Raw genomic sequence first — 13,489 nt, 5'->3', positions numbered from 1 at the left:
AATATGTAAATTCTTCAACAGGGTATTGTAAATCACGCCGTCATATAGGCATCGAAGTCCATTTTGTCATCTCTAGATGCTAGCCTGGAACTTAGCGTCACAGTAGAGGCATGTATCAAACGTCTCGAAAAGTTCCTGGAACAGCTGGCCATTGAATACATGGGCGACCAACGCTTCGTCCATGTACTCGGTGCGGCAACCAGAGCAGTATTTCGACACCCCAGGCTCTTGGATAGTCAGGAAGGTGAGCCCACAGCGTGCTTGCAAACCAAGTTAGTATGGAACGGAACATGAAGGCGGTAATAATCCATACCCAATAGATGACCATTCGCGCATTGGGCCTCGGTGGCCGAGATCCACGCAATTCCCGCTTTACAAATCTCGCACCGCTCAAAGAGATATCCACCAGGCTGGTCAAGCTGATGCGAAGACTTGGCCGGGATTGAGGAGGATTCGGATTCACATGCAGCCATTTCCTCACTCTGATCTGTACCTGTCTCCTTCGCTAGGCGGTCGAATAACTTCTGAGCCTTGGAGCGAACTGCAGAGTTGTGTCTATCTACGATGCCGCAACATGCCGCTGCGTAGATGAGCTTCTGGTCCTCTCTACTCATAGTGGCAGTGGCATCCCGAGAAAGAAGAAAAGAGGTCACTGCTTCCCGTCGGCTTTGAGCCGTCCGTGATTCCTGATTCTCTGCCCGCGGGGCGATGAGGGCTTGTTTGTCCGGTATGCTACCTGCCTCATCAGAGGCAAATGCAATTGTGGCGTCCTCGTCTGACGCTACCCGATATTCAATCATATCTGTAGGATGTTTTGTGAAAAGAACAGCATTTATGCCGCGGTAAGATGTCAGCCCCCACATTCGCGCCACGGCATGTCCTCCCAGATCGCGGTTCAAATCATATTGCTCTCGAGAAGTTTCAACGATCTTGTTCCATGCCGGTACTTGTAGGTCATTATCGGAATCAAGTTGGTCGAGGCTGACGGCAACACCTAGCCCACCTGTGGTGCAGACATGGAGTGTGCAAGTACCGTGTTCTTCATCTTGTGAGGTAGTCATCGCTAGGACAAGTTAATGGCGGAGCGACACTGCACCCAGTGTATGACGTACCTGTAATCGGGTCCCAATGTCTCTTTGGAGAATCATTAATCTCCGAGAATGGCTCATAGAAAGGCCAATTCCGAGTTTGGACTTGTGTTTCCTTTGTGCTGGTGCCGTCGTACGCAGAGCGCCGCATTGAGATTGTGAGGAGGCCCCCAGTGATACCAACTGCAAGAGCAATATTTTGATCCTGATTCTGCATTTGATTAACTTGAGTAAGAAGGCTTTATCAAGAGGTGGCCACATACCGTGTAAAGCCACTCTATCGGACCAGTGACACGCTGATGATTCCACTTGGAGGCAAGATCTGTCACCTGGTGATCCCCCAGCTTAGCAGCAACTTCATATCGAGGCACGTGCTCTTCTTTGTCACTCGAGCGCCGCACAGTAACGCTAGCTTTGAAAATACGAAGTTGAGTTCCATGCACGGCGGTAAGGATTGCAGTGACGGAATGAACATCATCCTTGCGCGAAGCTGGAGTCATGATCCATGGACCACATGAGATTGAAGAGACACGAACTTGTGACTGGATCCTGCCATGCAAAATTGAACCCGAACCAGCCATGGGAAATTGCACTCCTTCTTGATCCAGCGGACAAAGCGTGATCTTCTCAACGCAGTAGGGGTTTGAAGAACCTTGCATCTCAGCGGATCTACGTACTCGTAGCAGGGCCAGATCATTGAAGTCCGTTGCAACAGCCAACATATGAATACCCCAGCGGCTCTCGGACTCAGGAAGTGAATTGGAGCCACCGGCAGGCGCAGGTACTTTAAAAGGTGCACACCACTGGAATGAACGAATATTCACTCTGCGAAGAATTTCACCTCCCACTTTCGTCGGAAGTGATGGGTTTTCGTGAAAAAGATGGTTCACTATGCCAACCCTAGTCCATTGCCTCTTGGGCCCGATCGGTTCCCAAAAGGACAGGATTAGATTTGATGTTAACACAGCTAGGACACTGCGCCGGAATCGAGCCAGGCCTGGCGGTGACCACGCCATAGCAAGAATGGTGCTGGTCGACTGTTCTGCTCCAATTGAGAAATCATCTCGATTTTGCGGGTAGATGTCGGCCCATTCAGCGTAGGTAAAGACATTAACGCGGAAGCGTGTGATTTGCCATGTTTCTTGCCTTTGGGGCGCTGATGTTGACTTTCCCACGTCTGGGGTCTATCTTTCTGTCAGCTTTGGTCCTACTGATGTTGTAATCGAACACACCAAGACCTGAATTTGCTCTCCCGCGGCCACGGCGAGCTCGCCGTCCGGAGACCAAGCAAGGGCATCGAAGCAACAAGGATAGATAGGCAGCTGAACCGGGCTGAGCATTTTGCGGCAATTTAATAGGACTTTCTTTAAAGATCCTGCATCAGGCTCGAGCCTCTGAATGGAAGAATCGAACAATATGGACAAGTTGCCGCACTTGGAGGAAACGGCGAGTTTGAAGTGAAGCAAAGCGCGAAGCTCGTTACCCGATCGGGACTAGCGTCATTCTCTGTGACTTTCAAGGACTCAAAACCTTTAAATATTGATTCAATAGATGTTGACCTGCATACTGACTACCTAGAGCGCAGAGCTATCTTGAGTTGTGAAGACGCTATCTTAATAGTAAACTTTGTTGCGTGTCTTTGAACAGGTAAAAAACCCCGGTGAATGAAATGGCTTCAATTTGAATGCGCACGACTGGCACAATTTATATACAATTGGGAATTCATATGCCAGGGTATCATCAAATTGTTTGGGATCGTATCGCATGTCTAATCCACACGGTCCAGTTTCTGCACAACCATTGCGGTCGCAGCTCCACCACCATTGCAGATAGCAGCCACGCCGTACTCCCCGGGCTGTAGCTGGTGGAGGAGGGTGACGAGGATACGGGAGCCGGAGCTGCCAAGAGCGTGGCCAAGAGAGATGGCACCACCGAGCATGTTGACTCTGGCGTTCTCCAGGCCGAGAATCTGCGCGAAATATAGGTTAGCAAAGTATGGTCAACATTAGCATTTGGCCACAAAACCATGTTCTCACCTTCTCATTGGCCTTGATGACTGCCGCAAAAGCCTCGTTGAACTCCCATACGGCCACTTGATCCTTAGTGATACCAGCGCGCTCCAGGGCAATCGGGACGGCTTTGGCCGGAGCAACAGGGAAGTCAACAGGGTCGATGGCTGCGTCCGCCGATGACACAATCCGGGCCAGCACACGACCACCGGCACCAAACTCGCGCGCCAACTCCTTGTTGCCAATAACAAGAGCAGAAGCACCATCGTTCATAGTGGAGGCATTGCCGGCAGTGACGGTGCCAGTCCCGTCTCGCAGAAAGGCAGGCTTGAGAGTAGTCAATTTATCAACACGAAGATTCTCGTAGCCCTCGTCCCGCTCGATCACAGTCTCTCCCTTCTTGCTCTTGACAGTTACAGGGGCGATTTCATCTGCGAATTTGTTCTCTTTCCAGGCCTGTTGGGCACGCTCATACGACTGGATAGCGTACTGGTCCTGGTCCTCTCGCGAGACGTCATATTTCTTGGCGGTTTGTTCGGCGCAGATGCCCATGTGGAACTTGTTGTATACATCCCAAAGACCATCCTTGATCAGACCGTCTTCCAGCTTGATCTCACCGAAGGGAGGTAGCTGACTGGCACGGGACATGTAATACGGCACACGGCTCATGTTCTCCATACCACCGGCGACTTGAGCCTCCGCCAAGCCAAGCTGAATATTCTGGGCAGCCAGGACAACCGCCTTCAAGCCGGAGGCGCACACTTTGTTCACAGTCAAAGATTCGACCGTGGACGGCAAACCAGCAAACATGGATGCTTGACGAGCAGGAGCCTGGCCAACGGATCCCTGGAGCACATTTCCCATGTAGACATCGGTGATCTTGTCCACGGGGACCTTGGATTTGCTCAGAGCCGACTTGATGGCAACGGCACCCAGCTCGGGGGCTGAAACGGAGGTGAAGGAACCATTGAACTAGACATCGAGCATTAGCACTCGCATCCTTTGAATCCGCAACATGGATTCCCCAAAATTAGCTAGTTACCTTGGCTGTGGGTGTTCGCGCGGCACTCAGAATGTAAGCATCCTGGATTTCTCTCAATGTCGGGCGGGCGGAGCTGAACTGTCTTTGACTGCGGAATGCGGGGATGGCAGCCCGCCTAGAGAAGCGGGCAGATAACCCGGTAGTAGTGATCATAATTAGTTTTAAGCAAGAAGATGGAATGTGACAACAGGAGATGGTGTATGGAATATGAACAGAGCCAAGTGGAAAAACAACGAGCACTTCGAGTGCAACGGGGTATGGAATGCACCCGCTCAGCACCCGCAGGCGCGCCGCCGTTAACCGCCTGGGCCGAGGCTCTTTAAAGTCACATGACCAAAAAGAGAAATGACGACATCAGATGAGTAAGTCAAACAGATTCAGGTGGTTTCTCCATTGGGAAAGTTCCACCGGTTCCCCTCCTCGAGCGCGCTTTCTACTGATAGTCTTCCAGCATCTCCGTGTCTACTCCGTTGCTTCTTCATCCTCCATCTTGACCGCCGAACGGCCTTACCTGCACACCTCAAGCTTCTATCTATTCGGACCTGCCGCAATGTCGACTTCTGCCCGCCGCCGTCTCATGCGGGATTTCAAGGTACGTACTGCGTCACTTAGGAACTTGGGCGAATTTGGTCTTTGGCTTTTTCCAGGTCCCCTGCTGGATATGGTGACAAGGCCATAATGGATATACAGTGCCTCCTTTGGGACCTTCGTGGTCCCCCAATCCCTTTGTTTCCGAGGGTCCTCCAAAGAGTCGAGAGCCCCCACTAACTGAATCGCGTCGTTGATTGTAGCGCATGCAAACCGATCCTCCCGCTGGTGTTTCCGCCTCGCCCGTTGCCGACAATGTTATGACCTGGTACGTGGAGATGGCCGGCGATCTAAATGATCAATCGACTGATGAGCTGCTAGGAATGCCGTCATTATCGGCCCGGCCGACACACCGTTCGAAGATGGAACATTCCGTCTGGTGATGAATTTCGAAGAACAATACCCCAACAAGCCACCCGGTGTCAAGTTCATCAGCCAAATGTTTCATCCTAATGTGTATGGAACCGGCGAGCTCTGCCTCGATATCCTCCAAAACCGCTGGAGCCCAACATATGATGTGGCTGCCATCTTGACAAGTATTCAGAGGTAGTGTACCCCCGAGGCTACTCAACGCCCGACATAGACTGACCATGCTCTCCAGTTTACTCAACGACCCCAACACCTCATCCCCGGCCAATGTCGAAGCATCGAACCTCTACAAGGACAACCGCAAAGAGTACATCAAACGGGTGCGGGAGACGGTTGAAAAGAGCTGGGAGGACTAACTGCGCGCGTGGATTTTCACCCTTTCACCCTTTTTCATCATTTCGATGGTTCTTCTCTATCAAATGTTGAGGCCGCAACGAGTCCGGAGCTGGTATTACCGGAGTCAAATATCGCCTTCGAACCTTCGGGCCGTTTGATCTGCACAGCGTGGGGTTTGGGCGTCAATTTTTTATTTTCTGGTTTTCTCATATCTCCTTTTGCGTGCATCTATCATTCCCATCTTGTTCTGCATTAGCCCTAAATGATACATCTATATTGAAAAAGTTGAGGAAATCTTAGAAAGCATCGAGCGTAGAGCACAGAGCGGTGACTGCGCACCTCCTGAAGAGTTCGGGAGTCGGGGCGGTCGGCCAAGAATCCTAAACCGAATGTCAACAAACCCACCCATCTTCACTCTTTCTGACCGCACCCCCGTATACTCGGGCCATTTGTTGATATTTCTTTTCTTTTTCTTTTCTTTTCTCCGCACGTGGAATTTACATCCCTGAGACCCTGGACCCTGGATTCTCCAGGCCAATAGTGAAATACACCCCCGGGATTTGTCTGCCCCTCCTTGGGGTCCATTTCTTCCCCGTGAGAGAAAGCCGGTGAACCGCGAAGATGGCGTAAGTACTCTTGACTAACGCGTTGGACTACGACTAACTTTGCTTTACAGGTCCGCCGGGTCGAACACCATTAAGGGTACGCACAACGTGGGAGATCAGACCAGACGACAGCTAACCCCCTAACGCGTACAGTGGTCGCTCGATTTCGTCCCCAAAACAAGATTGAATTAGCCTCCGGAGGCAAACCGATAGTCGGGTTCGAAAGCGAGGACTCATGTAACATCCTGGTGAGCTCGAACACCTCAGGAGGCTGCGGGGAAAAAGATGCTAATGGGCATGTGGACAGTCCAATGAGGGCGTCGGTGCCTTTACCTTCGACCGTGTATTCCCCATGAATACTGCGCAGGACGACATCTTCAATTTCTCAATCCGGCCGACTGTCGACGATATTCTCAACGGTTATAACGGAACGGTATTCGCATACGGTCAGACTGGTGCCGGAAAGTCGTATACCATGATGGGATCCGATATTGATGACGACGTGGGCAAGGGTGTCATTCCGCGCATCGTTGAGCAAATCTTTGCCAGCATCCTTACTAGCCCAAGCAACATCGAATACACCGTGCGAGTCAGCTATATGGAGATCTACATGGAGAAGATTCGCGATCTATTGGTGCCGCAAAATGACAATTTGCCCGTGCACGAAGAGAAGGCTCGCGGAGTCTACGTCAAAGGGTTATTGGAAGTCTATGTCTCGAGCGTCCAGGAGGTCTACGAAGTGATGCGTCGAGGTGGAAATGCACGCGCTGTGGCTGCGACCAACATGAACCAGGAGTCATCTCGCTCCCACTCCATCTTCGTCATTACTGTCAGCCAGAAGAACGTTGAAACTGGATCGGCCAAGAGCGGTCAACTCTTCCTTGTCGATTTGGCTGGTAGTGAGAAGGTCGGCAAGACAGGAGCCAGTGGACAGACTCTGGAGGAAGCCAAGAAGATCAACAAGAGTTTGAGTGCTCTTGGTATGGTCATCAACGCGCTCACCGATGGCAAATCGAGTCATATCCCGTATCGCGACTCAAAACTCACCCGAATCCTGCAGGAATCCTTGGGTGGTAATTCCCGAACCACCCTGATCATCAATTGTTCGCCTAGTAGCTACAACGATGCGGAAACTATCTCGACTTTGCGTTTCGGTGTCCGAGCCAAATCCATCAAGAACAAGGCAAAGGTCAACGCAGAACTCAGCCCAGCCGAGATGAAACAGCTCTTGCGAAAGGCCCAAAGCCAAGTGACAAGTTTCGAATCCTATATTTCCGCTCTGGAGAGCGAGGTCAACCAGTGGCGTGGTGGTGACAACGTTCCCAAGGATCTATGGACTCCAGCACGTGGCAATGAGATTGCCAATGCCATGAAAGCGGAGGCTCGGGCTCCTCGACCTGGGACTCCGTCACGCCTCCAGGAAACCGCTCGTTCTGAAACCCCACGTCCAGACTCTCGCGTAGGAGACCGTTCGAGTACACCCAGCCTGGTGCTGGAGAAGGACGAGCGGGAGGAATTCCTTCGCCGGGAGAATGAACTGCAGGATTCTCTTGCCGAAAAAGAAACTCACATCGGCAATGTGGAGCGCAGTCTCCGAGAAGTCCGTGAGGAGCTCAAGTCGATGAAGGAGAATGCTGGACGGTCAGGCAAGGATAACGAGCGCTTGGAGACCGAAGTTAACGAGCTGCGGATGCAGCTGGAGAAGGTCTCATATGAGAGTAAGGAGGCAGCTATCACCATGGACGGTCTGCGGGAGGCCAACTCAGAGCTCACGGGCGAGCTGGACGAGGTGAAACAACAGCTCCTCGACGTCCGTATGAAGGCCAAGGAAACCACCGCTGCTCTCGACGAAAAGGAGAAGAAAAAGGCTGAGAAGATGGCTAAGATGATGGCCGGCTTCGACCTCGGCGACGACGTGTTTTCCGATAACGAACGCAAGCTGCAAGATTTGATCGCTCGGGTTGATGCCCTGCACGAAGTCAGCGCGGCAGGAGAAATCATCGCACCCGATGACATTCTTGATCTCCGCACGAATCTGCTGGAGACACAAGGATTTATCCGACAGGCTGAGTTGACGATGAATGACCGGGGCGAGTTTGGTGAGCTGCAGGACAGCCGCCGGGTCGATCTGGAGAATAAACTGGATAACGTTCAACGGGAATACGAAGCTCTCTTGACGCGCAACCTGGGCGAAAATGACGTGGAAGAAATCCGTGAGCGGCTGGAGAAGGCCTTTATTGAGAGGAAGGAAACCGAAACTGCAGCAGTCGAGGAGCTCCGGACTCACATCACCCAGAAAGACGAGGAATTGTCGAAGCTGCGCAAATCCCTCGTTGACACCGAGTCTCGGACCTCGACCAATGGCGCCGCGAGCAAGACTCTGCAGCAGCAGATCGCCGAGTTCGACGCAATGAAGAAGTCTTTGATGCGTGATTTGCAGAACCGCTGTGAACGGGTTGTTGAATTGGAAATTTCCCTGGACGATGCTCGCGAGCAGTACAACAACGTACTTCGATCATCAAACAACCGGGCTCAACAGAAGAAGATGGCTTTCTTGGAACGCAATTTGGAGCAATTGACGCACGTCCAGCGGCAATTGGTCGAACAGAACAGCAGTCTGAAGAAGGAGGTTGCCATCGCTGAGCGAAAGCTCATTGCACGAAACGAGCGCATTGCCAGCCTTGAGAGCTTGCTTCAGGAGAGCCAGGAGAAGTTGACTCAAGCCAACCACCGGTAGGATCTTCGTGTACACACTGAATCACATTTGACTGATGCTGACCATTTTATTAGATTTGAGGCCCAGCTTACAGCTGTGAAAGAGCGCTTGGAGGCCGCGAAGCAGGGCTCTACCCGGGGCCTTCCCACCATGGACAGCAATGGGAGTTTCAGCTTCGGCGGATCCCGCATCGCGAAGCCGCTTCGAGGCGGGGGTAGCTCGGACGGGCCGACGAATGCAAACGTCGCGGGGGTGCAATCGCAAGAGGCGTCGGGCAAGCGCACGAGCTGGTTCTTTGACCGCAAATGATCCCACGAAGCCCCCAGAAGAATGCTCGTCCGTGGCGATGCTCCTCCTGAAACTCGACGGCTGTCTGCCATGGACACCAGACATCTTCCAGTTTGTTTTGCTGTCACTGGCTTTAGCCTGACCGTGATCTCTTCCTAACGCCGTCCTACGAGTCTCATCTCATTTCCCTTGCTCCAAGCCGTGTCCTTTTGTGACAGGGCTTTTTTTGTGATTTTTTATTTGACGTTGCTTTGCGTCGCTTTTCTCTTCCCATTCCAGTACATTAGATCGCGCCCTGCGGGGGATTGGAGATTCGTGGATCTCCCTGATACCCATTGTACATCAACCCCAGATAGAATGCAGTGGAGCTGGTAAGTAGCTACGAGATGGAGCGTTATATATGCCACGATAGTCCCAAGACTTATTTCCAATTGACTTTGACTCTTAAATCTTTGAAATTAGAACACTCGTTAGCTGACCAGCGAGTGCCCTGAAAGCCAAGGACTCAATTGCGCATGTGAAGTTAAGGAAGCACTTGCCTCAGGTGCTCCGAGCTCATCTCCAGGGCTACGTTTGATTCCATTCTCTCCCACATTCTGTTCTTCACTCCTCTGGACTTTCTTCCTTATGATTTAATCACAACATGCCCATCTCAAATTCACTGGGGGTGGCAACGCTCGTGTGGCTCAATCCACATGATGAAGCTCAACTTGTCCAGCGTCTTCAAGATCACGTTGGAAAAACCGCGTCAGTTCAGATCTGGCATCTTCCCAAGGCCAAGCTGCTTCGTCCCATAGGAGAGAGAGACTATCCCCTGGATAGTAAAGGAAATATCTTCCATGCTGCTGCCCTTGCCCACCGCGAAGGACTTTCGAGCATCTTCGTCGCCGACAGCCTGACGAAGCGTCAACTGAAGGAAGATCTACGCCCGGGCGAGGACCCTTTGCTCTCAGTGGTTATGGTAAGGATTCGAAGACAGGGCGCTGATCAAAATGACCGACCTTTTCGGGTCATCGCAAAAAGGCACACAGTGGAGGGGGTCGCAAATATTCTTTATCTTCTGAATGCACTGGAAATCTCACCCAGCTTTCTGAACCGCAATGGCAACAACAAGGATCACGGCATTGAGCTTCATGACCCAGATCGCGCAGTCTTTGAACCAAACAGAGCATCCTCCACTGGCCGCGAGAATCATGAAACCTCCATCACAGCCGCATTATTACAATCCTTCCCTCTCCCTACAGAGCTATGCCGGGCAATCACCTCGATGATCAACAATCGGGCACACTTCCAACCAAAGAAAACGGCGGGGCTCTTACGCGGATCTCACCATGGAACAGTCATAATGCTCTCGTTCCCAGCCACTCCAGGTGAAATCGAAGAGCTACGTGTGTCAGTTGAGCTGAGTCTGAGAGATCGTGGTTATCATCACTCGGGCCCCGTAGGAAGTATGAAGATCCAACTCGTTCCATGGACGAACGATTATCAAGCCACCAGACGTGACTTGGAAATGCACTGGAACCAAACGCACCACCCAAAATTGTGTCCGATCTGGTATCTTCTTGCACCTCCCCAGCGCATAGCGGGTGGATACGATCTTGAGAGGGCCCAATGGGCTGCCATCTACCATGGCTCGAATGATGGCATCTTCATTGCACGGAAAACTTTCCAGTCAAGGTTGATGGAAAGTATTTCACCTCAATCGTTTCGCCGCAGTGCTGCAACGCAGTTTCAAGATCGGTTGGCGGACCAGCTGTCTATTGACCCGGATCGGGTCGAGATTTTCTGTTCACCAGACAGTCCGCTCTATCTCAATCCTCCCATGTGGGAGCCCGTCGATAGTGCTGGGATCACCTCGATAGCCTTGTTTTATCTGACGAATCAACTTCCGGAAGAGCAACAGCAGACTCTTAAAACCGAGCTTCATACTTTGAATGACATGGAAGATGATTATGAAGATGAAGATTACAACAAGGCGTGCTGTTTTGTACCTTGGGCAGAGGAGGGCGAGAATGTCTCGGGTGGAACCGTGGACGACATGTGGGAGGTATTCTGGGGTATGTATCAATTAACCACCTTCGAAATGCCCATCTTCTTTATCGATGATCAATCAGGGATTGATCAAACTGTCCTCGTGGTCTACCCGGACCACTGCTACAATTCAGATGAAGATGCACAGTCGCTCATGGAAGATGTCAACAAGCCCAAAGTCAACGGCATGCTCTATGGCCGCATTAAGGGGCGCGATGCACACATGGCCTGGATGGATTTGAGGGATGTCAGCATGGACTTCGACGAATGCGTGAGGCTCAGTGGCCAGGATGAGGAGCATCAATATCCAGTGCCTCGCTGACCGAGTGGTGACAATCTGGATCTGGATATCAATGAGTGACAGTGTATCCATTGGGTGTCATGTCCAGAGCTCATTTCATTAACTTACCTACCCATGTGCCCCCAGGACTTTCATATTCGAATAGTTTCCACTGTTCAGATGTTGCGCCTCTTCAATCATGCCAGGGCACTGTCGGCCTTTTATCTTTAATACAGTTGAATCTGTCATATCAATTAAAGTTAGCAATATCAGATCAAAACGTTGCCAGTGTCAATGAAAGTTACATTGCCACCCATGGACAGCCGGTAACATCGGAACGGCCCTTAGGCAGCAGCTTCTGATCTCGACGATCGGCCGAGGATCGGACACATTGAGACTCTACATGAGAGAACTTGCGTCCTAGCAGACCGACAACCTTGGAGGATATACCAGCTCTTGGTAGTCGCGAACAGGCAGATCTGCGAATTCCCATCACACATGAGATCTCAGTTGAGAGGCAACCTAACTGGGTACAAAACTAATCTCGTCTTCGCCACTCCACTCTGAGGGTCCACCTGTCCAAGAGCAAGTGCCGAGGCCTAGGTCGGTCTAGAACACATGAGACCGTTGGCTTTAGCAGTATGCACTAGCGGAGCATAGACTCGTGTTCCTGAGATCGAAAAGTGGAAGATCGGAACTGGCTCAGAGTACATTGTAGACAGCAGGACAACAAAACCATCAATTGAACCATGGGTCCCCGTCAAAATGGGCGCTTCAAGGAACACAGCGGCGCAGATGAATCTACGAATGAAGTGTACTTGGCAGGTGGAGGCAATTGTCTCGAAACTGTACATGTATACAAATGATCAAATTTACGAAAGGTCATGTACAGAGGAGGGGCATAAGATGAAATCAAGGGGAAAAAAAAAAAAGAATGCCAATGCAAATACAGAATTCCCCCATCTCCATAATGGAACAATTGCGCCGCCTTCGCCCAAGCGAAATTCCTCAAACTATACCAACCCGTCGTAGAGCGACAGCGCACTGACAATTGTCTCGTCGCGCTTGCTGCCCTCCTTGAACTCTTCGAGATCCAGGCTGCCATTCTCATCCTTGTCCATCATTCGGAAGATCTTCCGCACTCGCTTCTCGGGGGTATCCTCGTCCTCCGGCAGTTTCACCATCGATCCCACCTGAAGCGCGTCAGCAACTGTGGTAGAACCTCCCCTGTTCCGGCCACCTACCATCTTGTAAATCGCCTCGACAATGGCCAGCATCTCGTCGTAAGTGATCTTGCCGTCGCCGTCAATATCGTACAGTTGGAAGGCCCAGTCGAGCTTGTCCTCCATCTTGCCTCGCGAGGTCACGGACAAGGCGCAAATGAACTCCTTGAAATCGATCATGCCACTGTTATCCGAGTCGAATACGCGGAACACATAATTTGCAAATGATGATGGATCACCAAAGGGGAAGAACTGTCGGTAAATCTTCTGGAACTCCTCCTTGGTCAAGGTGCCCGACGGGCAGTCCTTCAGGAACCCTGGACAGTGGTCAGTACACTCGGAATCCCGATTGTGCGAAGAGATAATCGAGTCTGTTCCACTCGCCCTACCTTTATACCATTGCTGGAGCTCTTTCTTGTCAAAGTGGGTTGCTTTCTGCAGCTCTTCCAGCTGCGTGGGCGAGAGCTTCGATTGCCTGCGCATGAGTCAATATCGGGACGTGGAAAGCCTGAAAATAGTCGCTCAATAACCCGGAAGGTAGGATCCGTCGTCACCCCCTCGAACAGTCACTCCAGAAAGGTGATTTCATTGTTCCAGGCGGTTCCGCGAGATCCATCCCCGCCGAGGTGCTTGGGTGAAGGGAGGCCAGATCGGGTCGGACTCACGACTTGCCCATGGTCAAACACCCAGAAGCTCAGCTATGATTTATCCGGGCACATAAAAGTCGAAATTTCGCACGATCGTCAAGGGGACGTAGAGGCGAAGGGGAAAAGAAAGACAGTGACGTGGGGTAGAAACCGGCGGACGAAGTGTGGCTGAGTCGCGGTGGCGGGAAATCAAAGCAAGGGATCGTCCGGGATTCGCGTACAGAATGAAAAGGAGGAAGCACGTTGGATCGAAGATGAATTCAAAGT

General features: G+C 51.5%; 6 protein-coding genes across 6 annotated transcripts; 3 read left to right on the top strand and 3 right to left on the bottom strand.

Moving 5' to 3' along the window:
- Positions 1-72: 72 nt before the first annotated feature.
- N7443_008238 (uncharacterized protein) lies at positions 73-2,428 on the bottom strand (the record flags this gene model as incomplete). Its single annotated transcript, XM_056888294.1, has 5 exons — positions 73-260; positions 314-1,063; positions 1,113-1,299; positions 1,352-2,272; positions 2,321-2,428. The coding sequence occupies 5 exons, from the start codon at positions 2,426-2,428 to the stop codon at positions 73-75; spliced, it is 2,154 nt and encodes a 717-aa protein (XP_056737596.1).
- Positions 2,429-2,856: 428 nt separating this feature from the next.
- Positions 2,857-4,292, bottom strand: N7443_008237 (thiolase family protein; the record flags this gene model as incomplete). Its single annotated transcript, XM_056888293.1, has 3 exons — positions 2,857-3,057; positions 3,125-4,069; positions 4,140-4,292. 3 exons carry the CDS (start codon positions 4,290-4,292, stop codon positions 2,857-2,859), a joined length of 1,299 nt encoding a protein of 432 aa, XP_056737595.1.
- Positions 4,293-4,689: 397 nt separating this feature from the next.
- On the top strand, positions 4,690-5,452 carry ubc2 (E2 ubiquitin-conjugating protein RAD6; the record flags this gene model as incomplete). The annotated part of the gene is made up of 4 exons (XM_056888292.1): positions 4,690-4,731; positions 4,931-4,995; positions 5,049-5,273; positions 5,329-5,452. 4 exons carry the CDS (start codon positions 4,690-4,692, stop codon positions 5,450-5,452), a joined length of 456 nt encoding a protein of 151 aa, XP_056737594.1.
- A 601-nt stretch (positions 5,453-6,053) lies between these two features.
- N7443_008235 (putative kinesin family protein (KinA)) lies at positions 6,054-9,062 on the top strand (the record flags this gene model as incomplete). The annotated part of the gene is made up of 5 exons (XM_056888291.1): positions 6,054-6,058; positions 6,109-6,134; positions 6,191-6,285; positions 6,345-8,770; positions 8,828-9,062. The coding sequence occupies 5 exons, from the start codon at positions 6,054-6,056 to the stop codon at positions 9,060-9,062; spliced, it is 2,787 nt and encodes a 928-aa protein (XP_056737593.1).
- A 622-nt stretch (positions 9,063-9,684) lies between these two features.
- Positions 9,685-11,394, top strand: N7443_008234 (uncharacterized protein; the record flags this gene model as incomplete). The annotated part of the gene is made up of 1 exon (XM_056888290.1): positions 9,685-11,394. The coding sequence occupies one exon, from the start codon at positions 9,685-9,687 to the stop codon at positions 11,392-11,394; it is 1,710 nt and encodes a 569-aa protein (XP_056737592.1).
- Positions 11,395-12,365: 971 nt separating this feature from the next.
- Positions 12,366-13,058, bottom strand: N7443_008233 (EF-hand domain-containing protein; the record flags this gene model as incomplete). The annotated part of the gene is made up of 3 exons (XM_056888289.1): positions 12,366-12,545; positions 12,597-12,892; positions 12,965-13,058. The coding sequence occupies 3 exons, from the start codon at positions 13,056-13,058 to the stop codon at positions 12,366-12,368; spliced, it is 570 nt and encodes a 189-aa protein (XP_056737591.1).
- Positions 13,059-13,489: the final 431 nt, after the last annotated feature.

Source organism: Penicillium atrosanguineum (genome assembly GCF_028827265.1).
Source record: "Penicillium atrosanguineum strain IBT 20685 chromosome Unknown utg000007l_segment0_segment0, whole genome shotgun sequence".
Lineage (NCBI taxonomy): Eukaryota > Fungi > Ascomycota > Eurotiomycetes > Eurotiales > Aspergillaceae > Penicillium > Penicillium atrosanguineum.
The sequence above is the reverse complement of the archived record's forward strand: the minus strand, read 5'-3'. Positions and strand labels throughout refer to the sequence as shown.